The 20,897-nt window shown below is 36.2% G+C and overlaps 1 protein-coding gene across 2 annotated transcripts in view; it reads left to right on the forward strand.

Annotated features, from left to right (window-relative positions):
• egflam (EGF like, fibronectin type III and laminin G domains) overlaps nt 1-20,897 on the forward strand; it is a 30,831-nt gene that overhangs the window by 6,505 nt on the left and 3,429 nt on the right. The window contains exons 5-20 of one of the 2 annotated variants that reach the window (XM_039684474.2): nt 31-148; nt 233-368; nt 3,188-3,354; nt 4,835-4,941; nt 6,215-6,614; nt 9,464-9,564; nt 9,651-9,751; nt 10,820-10,964; nt 12,598-12,787; nt 13,936-14,061; nt 14,251-14,494; nt 14,597-14,708; nt 16,483-16,599; nt 16,833-17,013; nt 17,826-17,849; nt 17,968-18,046. In XM_039684474.2, coding sequence (XP_039540408.2) covers nt 31-148; nt 233-368; nt 3,188-3,354; nt 4,835-4,941; nt 6,215-6,614; nt 9,464-9,564; nt 9,651-9,751; nt 10,820-10,964; nt 12,598-12,787; nt 13,936-14,061; nt 14,251-14,494; nt 14,597-14,708; nt 16,483-16,599; nt 16,833-17,013; nt 17,826-17,849; nt 17,968-18,046 — 2,348 coding nt within the window. The remainder of the gene's footprint in view (nt 1-30; nt 149-232; nt 369-3,187; nt 3,355-4,834; nt 4,942-6,214; nt 6,615-9,463; nt 9,565-9,650; nt 9,752-10,819; nt 10,965-12,597; nt 12,788-13,935; nt 14,062-14,250; nt 14,495-14,596; nt 14,709-16,482; nt 16,600-16,832; nt 17,014-17,825; nt 17,850-17,967; nt 18,047-20,897) is intronic. The other variant, XM_089130600.1, reaches the window with a different exon arrangement.

Raw genomic sequence — 20,897 nt, forward strand, 5'->3', positions numbered from 1 at the left:
GCTGTTCCCGTGTGTGTGTGTGTGTGTTAGGATGTGGTGATCGGGAAGCTGAAGGTGGCCACGCAGTACCGTGTCAGTGTGGGTGCGTACGGCTGGGCAGGGGAGGGCAGACCCAGCATGCCCCGGGACATCAGCACAGGCTCTCACGGTGAGCAGACAAATCATTTTAATCGGCCTGAATTTAGCTAACAGAATCAATCAACTTTCATTATATTCTTCTCTTAAATTGTAGAAAAGTGCATGCCTCCTACACCTCCTACCCAACCTAAAGCAGTCGCCGTGTCGGACACAGAACTGGCCCTGTCATGGCAACATGGAGAAAGTGAAGGAAGTGCACCTGTGCTATACTTCCTGGTGGCTTATATCAGGTAATTGTTCAGGAGATAGATAGATAGATAGATAGATAGATAGATAGATAGATAGATAGATAGATAGATAGATAGATAGATAGATAGATAGATAGATAGATAGATAGATAGATAGATAGATCAACTTCAGGAACTAAAATAAATTTCTTTAAATCTTCATTCATTCTCTTTCAAAGAATGCATTCCCTTGAAGATCTTCTGTGCATTTATTAACACTCGACTGACTGATGTTTCTGCGTGTGATCTTTACCCTGTCTAGATGACTCATGCAACTAATGCATTTCTGTGGTCATTACTGTTCTAGAACACAACTAACCCATTCAGGCCAGTTCCACACACATCAAACTCTGACCCGCAGGACACAACGGCCCGCTGGAATGTGTGTATGAGTTCCTGACAACTCACCGACCGACTCTCTATTACTACAATTCGGAAAAATAAATAAGTCATAAAAACTATGAAATAACACAAATGACCCAAAATGTTAATAAAAGAAACCTCTCTTATATTTGAGCTGCTGCTTTGTCTAAATTCCAGCTCTGGTCATTAAAGTGATAGTTCACACAAAAATGAAAATTCTCTCATTATTTGCGCACCCTCATGTTGTTCCAAACCTGAATGAGTTTCTTTCTTCTGCTGAACACAAAAGAAGATATTATAGATATTATAAAGAATGTTGGTAATCGAACAGTTCCATTGACTTCCATAGAATACTCTCAGAAAAAAAGGTACAAAAGCTGCACTGGGGCTGTACCTTTTCAAAAGGTAAACTTTTGTCCATTTTAGGTGCTAATATGTACATTTGAGGTGCTAATATGTATATTTTAGTTGCTAATATGTCCATTTCATGAGCTAATATGTCCATTTTAGGTGTTAATATGTACATTTTAGGTGCTAATATGTACATTTCATGAGCTAATATGTCCATTTTAGGTGTTAATATGTACATTTTAGGTGGTAATATGTCAATTTTAGGTGTTCATATGTACATTTTAGGTGATAATATGTACATTTAAGGTGCTAATATGTCCATTTCATGAGCTAAACTGTACATTTCAGGTGCTAATATGTACATTTTAGGTGCTAATATGTACCTCTAAGGTTCCAATATGTAGCCTTTGGATACAAAAGTGTACCTTTTGAAAAGATACAGCCCCAGTGACAGCATTTGTACCTTTTTTTTCTGAGAGGAATCAAATATAATATGGAAGTTAATGGCTACCATCAACTGTTTGATTACTAACATTCTACATAATATCTTCTATTGTGTTCAGCAGAAGAAAGAAACTCACACAGGTTTGGAACAACTCGAGTAAATGATGACATAATTTACATTTTTGTGTGAACTATCCCTTTAAAAGCATTCATCAACTTCATGAGGTGCATCCTTACATGCTTCTTTAAAAAAATCATAAACTTGTGATGCAGCAAAATCATAAAAAAATCTGTAATGCTAAATATATTCAGTGGAGCGTGTCCAGGTCCAATCGGCATGTTTTTAACACTCTTTCATAATTATGCTGCATGATTCAATCGAGCATGGTCCTCCAGCAGATTAGGAGAGACCCCCCCACTAGAGACTGTCTGCTTCTCAGATTAACAACCTTTCACATAATCTGGGTAATATAGCAGAAGCGGAAGTGTCATGATTGGATAAACTTCTATAGTGGTGCACGGAAACTACAACAAATGTCATTTTTGCTTTCCCGTGTATCTCAATATTAGCACCAGAAAACAATCCACCATAGATTAGTATGACGTTCCAAATTGGAAAAAGCATTGAGAGATTGATTACATTGTTCAGAAGAGAGAAAGATGTTTAATTTGCCTGAGAAAAGCAAGCAAGCAAATTTTATTTATATAGCACTTTTTTTCCAAACAAATGAATGCAGTTCAAAGTGCTTTACTGGCACAAAAATAAAAACTAAGTACAAAATACAGGTAAAATACAAGAAAAAAAAAAAAATTATGAATGATTTATTAAAATGATAAAATAACATTTAAATTACAAACATATTATAGGAAGGCCAGACTAAAGAGATACGTTTTTAATTTAGACTTAAAACTATTTATATTTTCGGCACGTCTTACTTCTGGAAGATTATTTCAGAGACGAGGAGCATCACCAAATCTTTGACTTCTACTGTTTGGTACTGTTAAAAGTAATGAATCCGATGATCTGAGAGTCCTTACAGTTACATAAACTATAAGCATTTTTAAAAGATAGTCTGGAGCAATTCCATGCAGTGCCTTATAAACTAATTAAAGGTTTTTTAAAATCAACACGAAAACTAACAGGTAACCAATGTAATGATTTTAGTATGGGTGTAAAGTTCTCTCTTCTTGGTCTTTTTCGTCAATACTCGAGCAGCAGAGTTTTGTATTAATTGTAGTTTTTGGTAGACCAGAGAGGAGGGTATTACAATAGTAAAGCCTGCTAGTTATAAATGCATGCATTCATTTTTCTATATTGCACAGAAATGCATACTTAGAAACACATACGCATCAGCGTTAACCAGTTTTCTGTAATTTAATTCTAAGGTAAGAAAGTATAGTATTATAAATGTACATTTTTTTTAAAAGGTAGATTTAAAATGTTAATTACTGTGGAAATGCTTTGAAAAAGGATCCCAATTCACTTTCTTGCAAAACCCTAGCATCATTATTTTGAATTTTGCGCAAGCAACTCTCACAGTTTCTTCAGATAATGTAAAAAAATAACTAGTAGTGTTTTATAGTTAAAAGTTTAATTCTCTGCATGATCAAAGAAAGCAGGATGACAATTTAGTGATATGAGTGTGTGTGTGTGTGTGTTGCAGGCCGGAGATGGACACTGAGTGGACGTACATCAGAGAGCCAGTAGAGTCGAACTCTATGGTGCTCAAGGGTCTGATGCCTGACACGGAGTACCAGTTTGTCATCAGATCCGTAAACGCACATGGGATCAGTCCTCCCAGTGCCATTAACAACCCCGTGCGCACTCTCGGTAAGTTACTGGACATGACCTTAAAGGAGTAGTTCACTTTTATAATAACTTTTGCTGATAATTTACTCACCCCCATGTCATCCAAGATGTCCATGTCTTTCTTTCTTCAGTCGAAAAGAAATGAAGGTTTTTGATGAAAACATTCCAGGATTTTCTTCATATAATGGACTTCAATGGGGTCCAAACGGTTCAAGGTCCAAATGAGAGTTTCAGTGCAGCTTCAAAGGGCTTTAAACGACACCAGACGATGAATAATGGTCTTATCTAGTGAAACGATCGTTCATTTCAAAAATAAATAAAAAAGTTTAAGTTTTATAAGCACAAATGCTCGCTTTGCTCTGTTCTGTGATGCACGTTCGTGACTCTCCTGTTCATCAAAATGATTGAATCTTTTTTCGAGTCATTTCGTTCATTGAATGAACCAAATGGCTCAAAAAAAGATTTGAATGTGCCCTTGATTTGTCCCTATAATATTTGTACGGTGGATAAAAGGGTCTAAATGACTATGGTTTGCATGTTTTATATTGGATGCTCATCACAGATTTAAGGAGGGTCTATTGTGTGCATACTGGCTGGAAAGACCAGACTAATTAAATTAAGCATCTTAAAGCCTGCTCATTTTGAGGAAGACCCTCCTCAATGTCACACAAACACACTTGGAGGAGGCTTACAGCTACAGTAGTTACCCGCCCCCAACCCTCCAGCAGACAGATTAAGAGCATAGACCCCCACACACACATTTACAGTCCAATCACAGCAACTCATTGAGCTACGCAGTTTCAAGATAGCATGGTCATAATTCGGTTGGCGAATCAATTGGATTCAAAAACAACTGGATTAAGATCACTGTAACTTCAGAACTGAATTGGGCATGGCTTTTAACTCTTTCCCTTTTCAGTCATCTCGAGGCGCGTTCATATGTAAATGTGGTCAACAAAAGTGAATGTAAACGTGGTTGCTACGCTATCTCACGACCAATTCAAAAGTGGTTCAAAAGTGGCTAATTCGTACTAATTCATACAACCTCACTCGTACGTATTCGTACGATTTGTCTAAACCCACGTGATGTTTATGTTTAGGGGCGGGGTCACGGGTAGGTAATTCGTACAAATTCATACGAATTGGCTAATTCGTAAAATATGTACGATTTAGCAAAATCGTACTAATTCTTACGAGTGAGGTCGTACGAATTGTTACGAATTAGCCACCTCGTAAAAAATTCGTACGAATTCCCGTGAGATCGGGTTGGTGGTTCTCCCTATTTCCAGACAGAAGTGATTGAAAGTGGACTAAAGAGACAAACAAATCAGAATTGTGTGCAATATGAACAAGCCTTAGAAACCTTTTGAAATTCAGATGTGTTCTGTGCATGAAATCATGGTGATTTTTTTTTCCCCTGCTAACTGTATTTATGAGGTCAGATGCCAGAAGTACACGATCCCCTGCTTTAAATGACATCAATCCCCTGCTTTAAAAACAGGTACAATGGATGTAGGCAGTGGAGACTCTGACGTCTACATCTCAAGCTCTGATAGGAAAGATGAGTTTGAAATCGATGACTCGGATTATGACGTCTTCGTTGAGGAGGTGAGCGATCTTTTGTGATTTTTAATGGGGTCATGGATTTAGAAATCAAATTTACCTTGATATTTTGACATGTAAGAGGTCATTGCACAATAAAAACATGTACGTTCTACAAGGAAGAACTCAAAACTTCCTCATTAGTCCAAAAACAGCTTTTACTGAAATCAAGCTCCTCGTTTCGGATTTCGTCACATTATGACTTGACCAAGAAAATCAACACCTACTTCTACATCATCGTGTCTTTGGCCCCATCGTGTCTTTTTCTCTTAGTAGCATGAAAATAATATGTTATTTAAATTGTGATTAAGCTATGCTCCCTTTATAATCGCTGGAGTTGTCAATCACAGCACTATAAGTATCATTATAATCAATGACGCTGTCTACACCGCACAATAAATCTCTTATGTATCATGTTTGCACTGTTAGTTACGATGAAAGCGTTCTTGAGACAAAATCACTGCATTTACAGTGTATGCTCAACAGATATTTGAGAGAGTTTCACTTGTAGTACTTATTTCATATGCAAATATGATAGCCAATCACAGCGGTGGGCATTTAGACCATAGATATCTATATAAAGGCTAGATGTCTCACGGCGGAGTATTTATCGTCATCACCGGCGGCCATCTTGTCACAGACAGGCTTTCTGGCGGGCTCTGCGGTATCTGATGTAAGAAATACTCTTTTGTCGTTGAAATCTTGACGGATTTACAAACGCTTTGGTTTCTTACAAAGGTTATTAACGTGGCTATAATTCTGGATGATTATTTATTTCTACACTTATTATTCATAAGTATGCAGTATCATAACTACATCTCTGCCGTTTATAACAAACCAGACCGTTTGAAAATCGGTAGAAAATTGAGCAAGTTACGGTGATTTAAAAAGTACATGCACCATTAAAACAATGTTACCAGTGAGCGAGCTGCCTGTGACAAGATGGCCGCCAGGTGCTGATGTCGACCTCCATTGGCCAGCAGCGCAGACGAGATATCTAGCCTTTATATAGATATCTATGATTTAGACTGAATTCTCCCAATAACTGAAGTCTCCCCTTCAATGATGTTAAATTCATACTAACATTATAAGTGCACCTCAAGAAACATTATAAAATAAAATTAAAAAATGCAGTTCATGACCCCTTTAAAGAAACCTAAAACACATTCGAAGAGGCAAAATGTTATACATTTTTTCTATAAATACAACTGTATACACAATAGACAACTTATTGTGTCTCAGAATATTATTAATCTTTCTGGGATCTGTTTTTTTGCAGATTAAGTTTCCAAACAGTAAGAAAAGTGGCAGGCGGTCTCAGCTACGCTCCCGCGTCGGGACTCCCGGTAACGGAAATGTTATTTTTAGGATGCGTACACCTGCTTCCCAAAATATCTCATCAACAACAACTATAACCATGACAACGGTCGCTAGCTCCGCCCCCAGGACAACCACCACACCCGTAATACTGACAGGCGCCGCTCCTACTACGCCTCCTCCTGCGGTGCCGTCCCCCAGCCCGTCAATGACACCGTGGAAAGGGGAAAGGCCCCGCGTCTACGACGTGTCATGTGACGAGACGGTCTGCCCTCCTGACAGCTTCTGCATCAATGATTACGATACCGGCGGCTCTCGGTGTCACTGCAACCTCGGTCGACAGGGAGACCTCTGCTCAGAAGGTTAGTTAGTTCTGTCCGTTTCAGAGTGAATATGCTGTGTGTAGTATTTGTTAGATTACTAATATGATTTCACTGTGGGCGGAGCTTCACAACACCAAAATTAATCTAGAAGTGATTTTACGTTTTGCTAACATTCTTGGAAACTTAAAGGAGTAGTTTACTCACCCACATGTCATCCAAGATGTCTTTCTTTCTTCAGTCAAAAAGAAATTAAGGTTTTTGATGAAAACATTCCAGCATTTTTCTCCATATAATGGACTTCAATGGGAACCAAACGGTTCAAGGTCCAAATGAGAGTTTCAGTGCAGCTTCAAAGGGCTTTAAACGGCTCCAGACGATGAATAAGGGTCTTATCTAGCGAAACGATCGCTCATTTAATAAATAAATGACAACGTTTAAGTTTTATAAGCACAAATGCTCGCTTTGCTCTGTTCTGTGATGCGTGTTCGTGACTCTCCTGTTCAAAATTGTTCATCAAATGAACAAATCTTTTTTCGAGTCATGACTCGAAGGGTCCTAGATAAGACACTTATTCATCGTCTGGTGTCGTTTAAAGCCCTTTGAAGTTGCACTAAAAATCTCATTTGGACCTTGAACCGTTTGGTTCCCAATGAAGTCCATTATATGGAGAAAAAACCTGGAATGTTTTCATCAAAATCCTTAATTTCTTTTCGACTGAAGAAAGAAAGACACAGACATCTTGAATGACATGGGGGTGAGTAAATTATCAGCGAAAGTTTTTTTAAAAGTGAACTGCTCCTTTAAAGAGATAGGTTACTTATAGTGTTAATTGTACTATTTATTGTGTTGTTGTTTTCTTGTATAACTATGCATTTTGTTGTAAGGTGTCCTCGAGTGTCCTGAAAGGCACCCACAAATAAAATTAATTATTATTATTTTATTATTACTCAAAAATGCTATCATTTACTCACACTCAAAACAGAAAAAAAAATAAAATTCAAAATATTTAAAAATCCCTGTTTTGGAACATGGGGAAAACCTGGGTTAAAAACTGAAAATACTGAATTTTATTTTTTTGTTCATACTATTGAAGTCAATGGGCTCCAGTATTGCTTGGTTCCCAATGTTCTTCAAAATATCTTGACTTTTGAAAGTCAAACAGGTTTAGAATGACTTGAGGGTGAGTAAACGATGACAGAGTTTTCATTTTTGGGTGAACTATCCCTTTAAATGGTGTTATTGAATTAGACCATGTCTTCTCACCAACACCCTGCCCAGAAGGACATGTCTGCAAATTTCTCTACATTTCTCTAAAAGTTCGATTAAATAAGATCAAAAACCTTAGAAATCTACTAAACACTCTCTCAAATGCTGGAAGAATTTGTCTCTTTTCCTTTTTCATTTGATTTTCGTTTCCTCCATCTGTCTCTCTCTTGTCTTTGGGATGTCTCTTTGGGTCTAACCTTTTCAGAGCGAGCTCAATAACGTTGACTCCACAGACTAGATATTGCTTCATTGTTCTAAATCTCTCACATTGCATACCAGTTTCAATATGTTTAAATGCAATATATACAAGTTTTGCTGAAAATTGCTTCACTATTCTAGTGAGCTGAACTAATTTTGAGTCTCAAAAGTAACATCATCTTGGGTAATAAAAGCCTGTCACATATTCATTCAGCCTCTAGGGGGAGCACTTATGCTTTCCATTAGTTCCAGACTTACACTATGGGGCCCTGACGCGAGATTCGGACAAAAAAATATGTATATTGTGGTAACGAATTAACAATTCGTTTCCTTGACTTATTAATTTCCTTGACTTATGGCCACATTGTAATAATTGTTCCTTGTTTTAGTTATATCAAAACGAGAAAACGAATTAGTTAAACTTGGTCACCATTTACTAAAATGAGGGAAAGAATTAATAAGTCATGGGAACAAATTCTTAATTTGTGCCCACTATATATGTATATATATATATATATATATATATATATATATATATATATATATATATATTTGTGTGTGTGTGTGTGTGTATGTGCTTTTAAGGGCATTTTGTTGGACTTCTGTTGTTGTCTGTTTTGTCTATTAGTCCATATTCTGAGTGGAGAAAGATGGTCGATTTTAAATATTTATATCTGGAAAAGTTTATTTTCTGCAGTACTACCAAAAGTTTGGCTGGAGTCAGTATTATGATTTTTATTCTTTGAAAGAAATGAATATTTTTTTCAGCAAGGGTACATTTAATTGATCAAAAGTAAAGAGAAATTTTACAAAAGACATATATCAAATGATTGCTGTTCTTTCTATTCATCAAAGAATAATAATGAGTGGAAATATTAAGCAGCATGACAGGTTTCAACATTGATAATGGTAAGAAATGATTCGTGAGCAGTAAACCATCATATTAGAGTGATTTCTGAAGGATCATGTGACACTGAAGACTGGAGTAATGATGCTGAAAATCCAGCTTTGATCACAGGAATACGTAAATTACATTTTACAATATACTTATATACAAAATTTGAATAATATTTCACAATATTACAGACGCCAGAACAGTAGTTTAGGTGCCCTTCAGTTTGGGTTAATTAGGGTTTGTGTTAATGGGTCATGTTGTAGGTCTGTGAAATGAATGTGACATGGCAGTAATGAACTATGGGATTTGTGCCCAAGAGATGAAACGCTCTGTAACCCCAACTCCGTCATAGAAGACGACACCGGGCCAGAAAGCTTGTCCAAACGGACTGAAAGAAATCATTTTCCATGACCTTCAGTCACAGTGTTTGGCTCTATAGACTCCCAAGTAATGTACCACATTATACGGAGGGTGTGTAAATGCAAAAATGATTTCAAAACGAATGTAACCACATATCTGTGTTCTGCAGGTCTGATGGTAAATTTCCCGAAGTTCTATGGCTATTCTCACATGACGTTTGAACCACTTAAAAACTCATACCAGGGCTTCCAGATCAGCCTGGAGTTTAAGGTATAATCACATATACTGGCAGACTTTGAAGCGTTTGAGAGGTGTATGAGACCGGACTCTTATGAATCACTGCTTTGACCTCTCAGGCGGAGGCTGGGGATGGATTGCTGTTGTATTGTGGAGAGAATGAACACGGTCGAGGAGATTTCACCTCCCTGGCCCTCATACGGGGGAAACTACACTACAGGTATCTCCAATTTAATTTGAGTCTTAATTATGGTTCCTGCAAACACTTTAATCTCTACAATTTATTTTTCAGTTCATGCAGATTTCAACCAAGCTTTGTTTTGTAGCCACCATAGATGTGCTCTGTATTTTGAAATAACTGTAATTCATACTTAAAAGACCTTATTAACTATTACCAGTGTTGGGTGTAACTAATTACTAAGTAATTAGTTACTGTAATTTAATTACTTTTCCCTTGAAAAAGTAAAGTAAGGGATTACTCTTCATTTATCTGTAATTTAATTACAGTTACTTCTGTTGTAATTGAGGTAAATACTGCGTATGGATCAATCCGATCTCACAGCGATTCGTATGCATTTTATGAGGTGTCTAAATCGTACGACCGCACTCGTACAAATTCGTATATGAATTAGTCGTCTTGTAAAATATGTATGAAAAAAGTGAGAAATGTCATGAGATCTGACATAAAACAATAGTAGGTTCAACATCAAAATGTCTGATGTTAAAAAGTATGTTTTTATTATGTAACCTTCACCTTGGTCAGTTTACGGATAATTCATGCAATTTTATAGTATTTATTTGAAAGAATTAATCTATCCTTAAATTATTCAGAATGGTTGAGATTGATATGGGATTTTGAAAGTAATTAGTAATTAAAAGTAATTAAATACTTTTTAGAGAGAGTAATTAGTACAGTAATCTAATTACACTGTTGAAGAGGTAATTAGTAACTAGTAATTAATTACTTTTTTAGAGTAACTTACCCAACACTGACTATTACTACATACACACACTCATATTAATATTTGCATACTGGATTGTCATTGTTTGTTTGTTTGTTTGTTGTTCTGACACTATTTGCTTACATTGAATCATGATTGTTCTTTCCACTTATATCTATTCATCTATTAATATTAATCTAAAATTATCATTCTTTCATTGTTTTACTTCCTTCCTTGCAAGTGCACATTACACTTCTGCTACTGAGTCTTGATTACTTTCTTAATTGTTTTAATTCTCTGAATTTACATTGATTATTAGTAATTGATCTTGACTATCATGTGCGCAGGTTTAACTGCGGTACGGGGGCGGCGCAGATCGTGAGTGAAAGCTCTGTTGTGATTGGTCGGTGGCACACCGTCACAATATTTCGAGACGGCATGAATGGCTGGCTACGATTAGATAATGACACACCGGTATCAGGCCGTTCTCAGGTACGCATGCCCTAATACACAAACTGCATTGACCAATCAGCTGGTTGCTAGTATGACAAGTTAGACATAAAATAAATAAGACTGTTCATAACATTAAAAACAAAAATCAGGAAAATTAAGCCAAAAATTATGACTGGTTGCCCCTTGACTAACTGCTAGTGGCTCATACTAGACCAAAAATGAAAATTCTGTCATCATTTACTCACCCTCAAGTTGTTGCAAACCTATATGAGTTTCTTTCTTCTGCTGAACACAAAGGAAGATATTTTGAAGAACGATTGGAACTTTGGCACCATTTACTTCCATAGTATTTTTTGTTTCTACTATGGAAGTCAATGGTGCCAAACAACTGCTTGGTTCCAATCGTTCTTACGGAAGTCCAAACGGAGTTTGAGACTGGGCGTGACTTCATGCATCGCTCGCCTGGCTATGTCTGGCAGGTTTGTGTATTCCCCGCCATTCAGCGAAGACAACTCGAGCGACAAAACTTTAGTCAACTTTCCACAAAAGTAGAAGATGGATTCAAAGAGACCGGCTTGTAGTTCATTCCAAACCCCAACGCAAACTCCACGTAAGACAAAGAAAAGAAAACGTTTGTCTAGTGCCAGGCGTCGGAATAAGACGAGAGTCGACATCGGGAAGCTTTCAACAAATGGAGAGATCTCCGGTCGGCTCTCGGGCATCAAACGGGTCCTATACAAAGTAATAACTTGTATTGTTTATGAACGTGTTTCCATAATAATACATTCATAAGAGGATACAGTAAGCACATAACAACATGGAGATTCAAAAACCGAAGTTTTCTACTACCCCTGTTTCCCCCTCACACACACATAATTGTGTAATCAAATGCCTTTCCTTTCATATATTTAAAATGACTTGCAGATTTATAACTTTATTACCTCTGAAGACATTATGACTGTAACAAGATTTGTGTGGCTGATGCTGCTTTGGTTATGAACAGCTCCATGAGTGTTCACACCTCGTGTTGCAGTTTTGCTTGTCACCAGAGGGGGCGTAGTTCTGCGAAAACTTAGAGACTTGCACAATGCACCTTTAAGATGCTGGCTATGTTTATGCAACTGGCCCCGGGACTAGGGTTGGGTATCGAGAATCGAGTATCGATTGGAACCGAGACTAACTTTTCGTTTTTCCCGGAATCGTTCAAAAGTTAAAATTTCGATTCCTAGTTTCGATATTCAAAGTCCACCGAGTGGAAGAAGAAACCGCTGAACAACACCAACGAAGAAGCGTCTACCGGAAGTGTTGGCTTAACCACGCGAGTCGAACATGAGTACCTTACGTCGGCGATCCAAAGTGTGGCTTCACTTTTCTAAAAATAACGAAATCTCGGCAAAATGCAAAATTTGTGACAAAAGGAGTATTTTTACAGAAGGAGTATTTCCTTCAGAAAGGATCATTTCCTTCAGAAAGGCCGTTGGTTAGCAAGGTTAGCTAAACATTTTTGACCCTGCCTCTTAAAAGAATCGGAATCGAGAATCGTTAGGAACCGGAATCGAAACAAGGAATCGCAATCGGAATCAGAATCGTTCAAATTCAAACGATACCCAACCCTACCCGGGACTATAAAATGTATCTAACAACCTCTATTCTTTGTCTCTCTCTCTCTCAGGGTCAGTACACTAAAATAACATTCCGCACGCCTTTGTTTTTGGGTGGAGCTCCGAATGGCTATTGGCTGGTGAGGGCGGTGGGGACCAATCGTGGGTTTCAGGGCTGCATGCAGAGTCTGACGGTCAACAGTAAAGCCACTGACATCCGACCCTGGCCGAAAGGAAATGCACTGAGCGGAGCAGACATTGGTTAGTTGGACTATAATAACTATAATAAGTGTGTCCAAATAAGTTCAGTCTAAAGTTTCTTCTTTTTCTCAAACGTTTTGTCTAAAGTATGCTTGTTTATTTTTCTTTGGAATAAATATCACTTGCTTTGCTATTTTAAAGCTATCAATTAAGTCATAAATGTAAAATTAAAATAATAGACCTTATTCAGAGCAGCGCCATGACAGGTATGAAAGTGAGGCCGTGAGGGATAGACTTACCGTGTTCCCAATGGCATCCGCTGTAAAAAGCTGAATAAAGCTGCTAGATTACTTACAATTTTCCACAGCTTACATTGTCTTGAGTTTTTTGTCAACTGAAATTTCTTGGAAAGATATTTTTCCAGTGTTTCATGAGCAGAACAATCCGAAAACACAATAAATAACAGTCCAGCCCATTGAAGAGATACATATCTGTCCCTCACAGCCTCGCTTTTATTCTCATTAAAAATCAAAGATGGCGCTGACGTGAATAAGGCGTATAGCAATCAAAATAAACCACTTAAAAATATTTTATTTGTTTAGCTGCTTAAAATCTCAGGAGGTAAAATATTTTACACTAACATTCGAAATTTGTGGTCGGTAAGATTCAAAAAAATATTAATTAATATGTTTATTTAGCAAGGATACATTAAATCAATCAAAAGTGACAAGACTGCATCACTGGAATAAATTACATTTTAAAATATATTAACATAAAATTTCACGACAATAATGCTTTTACTGTATTTTTGAACTAAATAAACACCCCCTTCCTGAGACTTAATTTTATTATTAAAATTATAAAAATCATTGACCCCAAACTTTTTCTGTAGTGATCTAATGCAATGATATATAGACATGTTTAAATGTCCACATACTTTTAGGGATCACTGTATAGACCATTTCACAAGCAGAAGCACTTCCTGTTTCAGTTTTTTAACACTACATAAAAGCTGGGATAAAATACAACCAACAGAACATATAAAACTGAATCAAAAAGTTAAACAAACATCTTTAAGATGTTTTCTTTACATGTGAAATAAAGAAAACTGTTACAAACTGAAACAGGAAGTGTTTCTGGACCAGTGTTGTTTACATCTTGTGAAATGGTCTATATGTGTATATCTTCCTCTTATCTGTGTGTTTCAGGCGAGTGCAGCAACAGTGTGTGTGAGAAGGTCACCTGTGCTAATGGAGGAATCTGCTTTGCCAACCGAGCCGATGGCTTCATCTGCCTGTGCCCTCTGGGCTATAAGGGCCTCCTCTGTGAGGAGAGTGAGTCACCCTCACACACACACACACACACACACACACACACACGCTTTGTGGCATCAAGAACCACTCATATTTATAATTTCTATATACTTAGTCAAGTGTTTTTTATTGTCTCTTCCCTCCTGTGTGCTGGGGAATCCTTGTGAAAAAATGACACTGACCCGACTTCATATTTCTCATTGGCAACAGGTTTCCTGTTGTCTCTACCCCAGTTTAACGAGAGCATGTTCTCGTACGCCAGCGCCCCCTGGCCTCAGCCCTCCCACAACTACCTATCCTTCATGGAGTTTGAGGTGACCTTCCAGCCGACCAATCCCGACGGCACGCTCCTCTACACCGATGATGTCGCCAGCCGGGACTTCCTGTCAGTCAGCCTGGTGGACGGATATGTGGAGTTTCGCTTCGACTGCGGCTCGGGTGCCAGTGTTATCAGGTTGAGTATGCTAAACATATAAGTCCATTTCCTGTTTTTGTAGATCCACAGGTGTCAAATATTGTGTAGGACCAGAAACTATATTTTTGCTTCTGTTGACAGGAGTGAAGAGGCCGTCACTTTGGGTGTGTGGCATGAGTTGCGTGTGTCTCGAACAGCGAAAAATGGCATTCTTCAGGTAGACAACCAGAGACCAGTGGAAGGCATGGCAGAGGTGAAGAGATTATTTTGAATCATATACACTAGCGTTTAAAAGTTTGGGGTTGGTATGTTTATTTATTTATTTATTTTTGTATCTTATGTTTACCAAAGCAGCATTTATTTGATCAAAAATACAGTACCATTGTACAGTAATATTGCGAAATATTATCACAATATGAAATAGTACAATAGTTTTCTATTGTATTTTATTGTAAAATGTAATTTATTCCTGAATTTTCAGCATCATTACTCCAGTCTTCAGTGTCACATGATCCTTCAAAAATCATGCTCAAGAAGCAGTTCTGATAATTAGCAATGTTGAAAACAGTTGGGTGATATTTTTTTAATATATATTTTATTATTTTTAAATATGTTTTTTGGAAACTTTTATAAAAATGAATGAATAGAAAGTACAGAGGAACAGCATTTATTTGAAATATAAATCTTTTGTAACATGTCACTTTTGATCAATTGAATGTGCCCTTGCTCTAATTTAAAAACAATCTTAACTTTTTGGTAGTGTATTTAGATTTAAAATGAGTATATTCATATACCGTCCTTTACACATTTAGTTCCAAAATACACATTTCGAACTGGACTACCAATAAGTCATTAGGGACCCCCCATAAGAATTTATTTTTGGATTTTGGGAGGGTCCCCGACAGATATATTTTAACATTAAAAATGATTGTGAAAATTATAGGTCTTTTTTGACGTTTTATATTTATAACAGTAATTTATTTCCTAGCACGAGGCAGCAGTCAGGGCGAGTGAGGAGTTGATTCGTTGCTGAATAAATCCGCCATTTGAACGAATCGTTTAAATGAATGACTCAATGACTCGCTCATTAAGATGGCGGCCTGCAGCCTCCTACTAGCGGTTTAGTTTCAAAGTATCATTCATATAGGTCTTTAGTGACGTTTTATATTTATAACAGTAATTTATTTCCTAGCACGAGGCAGCAATCAGGGCGAGTGAGGAGTTGATTCATTGCTGAATAAATCAGCTATTTGAACGAATCGTTTAAATGAATGACTCAATGACTCGCTCATTAAGATGGCCGCCTGCCGCCTCCCACTAGCGGTTTAGTTACAAAGTATCATTCATATAGGTCTTTAGTGACGTTTTATATTTATAACAGTAATTTATTTCCTAGCGCGAGGCAGCAATCAGGGCGAGTGAGGAGTTGATTCATTGCTGAATAAATCCGCCATTTGAACGAATCGTTTAAATGAATGACTCAATGACTCGCTCATTAAGATGGCCGCCTGCCGCCTCCTACTGGCGGTTCAGTTTCAAAGTATCATTCTTCTCAACATTCCTTATTTCAATTTGTATATTCAAAACATATTTAAAATAATCTCATTTAATACAGTTATAATTTTTTCAATGTAACTTATTTAATTTGATCGGTAGCCATATATATTTTGCATACAGTAGGCTGTAACAAGGTAGTCTTCGGATTTTGTTTTTTATCATTTAATAATTACACACATTTTAGGGGACCCCCCTCCCCCCCCCCCCCAAGAGTCATAAATCATTTCAAACCCTGTGGACTACCTTTTTGTATATTATTGTATTTATTGCTTTAATGGCAGACTGAAAACCTTTTAACACTTTTCATGTTGAATGGGCTATTGTGCATCAGATAATGACAACAAAATCTATTCTATTCGAAATAAATGTATAATACAAGGGATCTGAATGCATTCTAAGATTATTTTGTAAGTATATATTGTAATAATAATAATAATAATCATCATCTTTCTCTCTGTTCTCTTTCTCAGGGTGCGTTTACACAGATAAAGTGTAGTTCTCCTCTGTATATTGGAGGAGTTCCTAATTATGATATTACTAAGACGAGCGCTGGCGTCCTGAGACCCTTCAGTGGAACGGTTCAGAAGGTACTAGTTTAGACAGTAGATATTGGTTAAAGATACTAAAAACACCCAAAGTCCCCTGACAACCACATAACAACGTTAAAGGGATAGTTCACCCAAAAATGAAAATTCTGTCAGTAATTACTCCCCCACCCTTTAATAATCAGAATCTGACTGTTCACCACTGTGTGTGAGATCCATGTGCAGAATTCATCTTAAAATGGTCAAATAATTTCCATTCTTTCCTCCTGACCCAGATCTCTCTGAACGACCGCAGTATAGAGCTGAATCCAGGTCAGGCTTTTGGGGTGAACGTGTTGAACGCAGCTCACCCATGTGTGGAGAACCCGTGTGCTAATGGGGGAACATGCAGACCCAAGTGGGACGGATACGACTGTGACTGTGCGCTTGGGTATGATGGGAAACACTGTCAGAAAGGTGAGAAAACACACACACAACTCTAAAGCATACTGTATATGCTCCTATAATGGCTTTTTTAAATACAAAATTAGATTAAAAAATGCAAATAACTTTATGATGGTAACTGAAAACAGTGCAGACTACTTATTATTGCATATTTCATATTATATTATTAGTAGAGGTTTGACATTAACTCAGCTTGAAGGCAGATCTCCAACAGAAGGATTGAGCACTAACTGAACCCTTTCCTTCTGCACTGTAAAAATGTATGCGCTTTATATCAAAGAAATTATGGCAACAGATTACACGCAATATTATTAATTCAATTTAACAAATTGGAATTGAGTAGTAATTAATTAAATTAATTCCATTTTAAAATGAGTAAAACTTTTTTTTTTTAAGTAAATTTAAGTCACCATTATGGTGATCAGTGTTTGTTTTAGGCTTGTTTTAAAATTACGGTTTTCTTAATTTCTTAAAAGTTTACGGTTTAATTCTGCTTGTTAACATCTGGTGTCTATTAAGAGTTCCGAATTAATCTTTGACGTCTGCCTGTTATTCATATATTTTTGTTGAATTTTTTGGTGTAAATTTGTTAATTTAACTTTTAAGGAAGAAATTGCTTCATTATTACTTAATTCTAATTTGTTACATTTAATTAATAATATTGCTTGTAATCTGTTGCCACAATTTAATTGATTAGATATAGCATATTTTGGGTTTAGCTTTAGACTGAGACGTTGCTTTGATATTCTTTGCAGACTTCTTCCATAACACTTCAAACCCTTTCTTAAGCTTATTTTATTCTGTTTTGTGCTCTCACTGTGCAGAATGTGGAAATTATTGCTTAAACAGTAAGTGCTTAAGGCAGAATGTCTCTCATTTGTTTACTGAGTAACAGTAATTTATGATGTGTGCTACCATCTAGTGGATGTTAAATAACTCTGCACTCTTTTACTTTTGTTGTATCAGCTGTTACTGAATCAATAGAGATCCCTCAGTTCACTGGACGCAGCTATCTGACATATGACAACAGAGATATCCTCAAAAGGTGCTTTTGCTTTCACATCATATTCTCCATATCAAGGTTCTGTGCATATGGCAAGCTGTTTTAACATTAAATCATTTTAACCTACTAGTCTCTATTTTCATGCAACAATTACTTATTTTTTAGATACTAGTATCTAATCCATTAAATAATAGTGCTTATTCATTAGATACTAGTACTTATTCATTAGATACTAGTACTTATTCATTAGATACTAGTCCTTATTTATTAGTTACTAGTACTTATTCATTAGATACTAGTCCTTATTTAATAGTTACTAGTACTTATTCATTAGATACTAGTACTTATTTCATTCGTGACTAGTAACTACTATTTTGTTACTAGTAACTATTATTTTTACATTGACTTCTATGGGGATCTGTCAATCGGATATCAACTATTCAGTTCTGACTAGTATGTATTCCAGTTGTGACTAGTAAATATATATTAGATACTAGTAGTTATTCATTATGTACTAGTGCCTATTAAATAGATACTAGTACTTAGGGTTGGGAACCGAGAACCGGTTCTTTTCCAGAACCGGTTGTGTTTTTGAAAAAATACCGGAACCGTGCAAAATTCCTAAGTTTCGGTTCCGAAAACGGTTCTGATGCCGATGCGATATCATCATGTGGGCGAAGTGCTGGGAGTAGAAGACGCCGTCTTATTCCTAAATGACAAAAACTTCACCACTGAAGTTGCGATTTGCTCTCACACGCGCTGCATTTGTCACACACAGACACAGGCACGCTGCGCGCGCCGACCGCCGAGTCACTCTCTAGCCTACATTCAAATCTGTTTGCGCTGAGAGAGAGAGAGAGAGAGAGAGAGAGAGAGAGAGAGCAGTTGTCGATATGAAACTGCTTTACAATCACACAGTCTCAATATTTATTTGTTTCACATATTCAAATGATTTCCGTTACAGAATTAGTGAGATTATAGTTTGAGTAAACATTGACGGTAGTGGTCAAAACAGATGCAGTCCGTATATTTTTTGTGTTCAGAATTTACAAAATATATACAATGAGCGAGTGCATCATAATGTTTTTTTTTTCAAACCGTGTTTTTGTCTTATCTTGAATCACTACGTAAAGCCTGTAATACGCGTTAATACTCGGACTTCTTTAGACTGGCCGGCGGATCGCAGCTGCTGTGGAGTAGCCCAATGCATGCGTGACTCGTCATGGACATAAACAGAGAGAAGTAGCTCCGGCAACAATGTTCTTCCGCAAGACGCATGCAGTTCTGTTTATTAACTGCTAGAGCGCCGATTTATCCAGTAATGAAATAAGTAAAGTCTTTATGAATCAATCATTCAAACCGTTTTAAAAAATAATCTGTTCTACACACATATGTGTGTTAAAGCATATACTATTCCTTCTGAGAGGGTATTCTTCACTGTTGGAGATACAATAAAGGAGAGGTCTAAATTATTATAGAGAATGCAGAATTTTTTAATTTCCTTTATATATAATTTTTTTTTTTTTTGCAAAGATTGCTTAATAATATTTGGAGTTTGTTTACATTACCAGTCTGTTAAACTAATTTGTCATGTACTATAAGAAATAAACACAAAAAGGATTGTGGATTTTTCTCTTACTAATATTTTTAATTGAATGGGAACCGGAACCGGAATCGTTTGGCGGAACCGGAATCGGAACCGGAACCGGAAAATTTCTCACGATTCCCAACCCTACTAGTACTTAATCATTAGATACTAGTACTTATTCAATAGATACTAGTACCTATTTTTTAGACACTAGTATCTTTTGTAATTGTTACTAGTAACTAATTTTATCGTATTAGTCACAACTGCTTTTTTTACTTGTCTTAAGTTATGACTAGTCAGAACGGCCACTGTATAGTTAAATTAAAAATTTTACTTGTAAAAAAATTTTTTTACTAGTAACATTTGAAATAAGTACTAGTATCTAATAAATAGATACTAGTATCTAATGAATAAGTACTAGTATCTAATGAATAAGTACTAGTATCTAATAAGTACTAGTATCTAGTAAATAAGTACTAGTATCTAGTAAATAAGTATTAGTATCTAGTAAATAAGTACTAGTATCTAGTAAATAAGTACTAGTATCTAGTGAATAAGTACTAGTATCTAGTGAATAAGTACTAGTATAAGTACTAGTATCTAGTAAATAAGTACTAGTATAATTACTAGTATCTAGTAAATAAGTACTAGTATAAGTACTAGTATCTAGTGAATAAGTACTAGTATCTAGTGAATAAGTACTAGTATAAGTACTAGTATCTAGTAAATAAGTACTAGTATAAGTACTAGTATCTAGTGAAAAAGTACTAGTATCTAGTGAATAAGTACTAGTATAAGTACTAGTATCTAGTGAATAAGTACTAGTATAAGTACTAGTATCTAGTAAATAAGTACTAGTATAAGTACTAGTATCTAGTGAAAAAGTACTAGTATCTAGTGAAAAAGTACTAGTATCTAGTGAATAAGTACTAGTATAATTACTAGTATCTAGTAAATAAGTACTAGTATAAGTACTAGTATCTAGTGAATAAGTACTAGTATCTAGTGAATAAGTACTAGTATAAGTACTAGTATCTAGTAAATAAGTACTAGTATAAGTACTAGTATCTAGTGAAAAAGTACTAGTATCTAGTGAATAAGTACTAGTATAAGTACTAGTATCTAGTAAATAAGTACTAGTATAAGTACTAGTATCTAGTAAATAAGTACTAGTATCTAGTAAATAAGTACTAGTATAAGTACCAGTATCTAGTAAATAAGTACTAGTATCTAGTAAATAAGTACTAGTATAAGTACCAGTATCTAGTAAATAAGTACTAGTATCTAGTGAATAAGTACTAGTAT

This window comes from Pimephales promelas, chromosome 4, assembly GCF_988280905.1.
Source record: "Pimephales promelas chromosome 4, fPimPro1.hap1.1, whole genome shotgun sequence".
Taxonomy (NCBI): domain Eukaryota; kingdom Metazoa; phylum Chordata; class Actinopteri; order Cypriniformes; family Leuciscidae; genus Pimephales; species Pimephales promelas.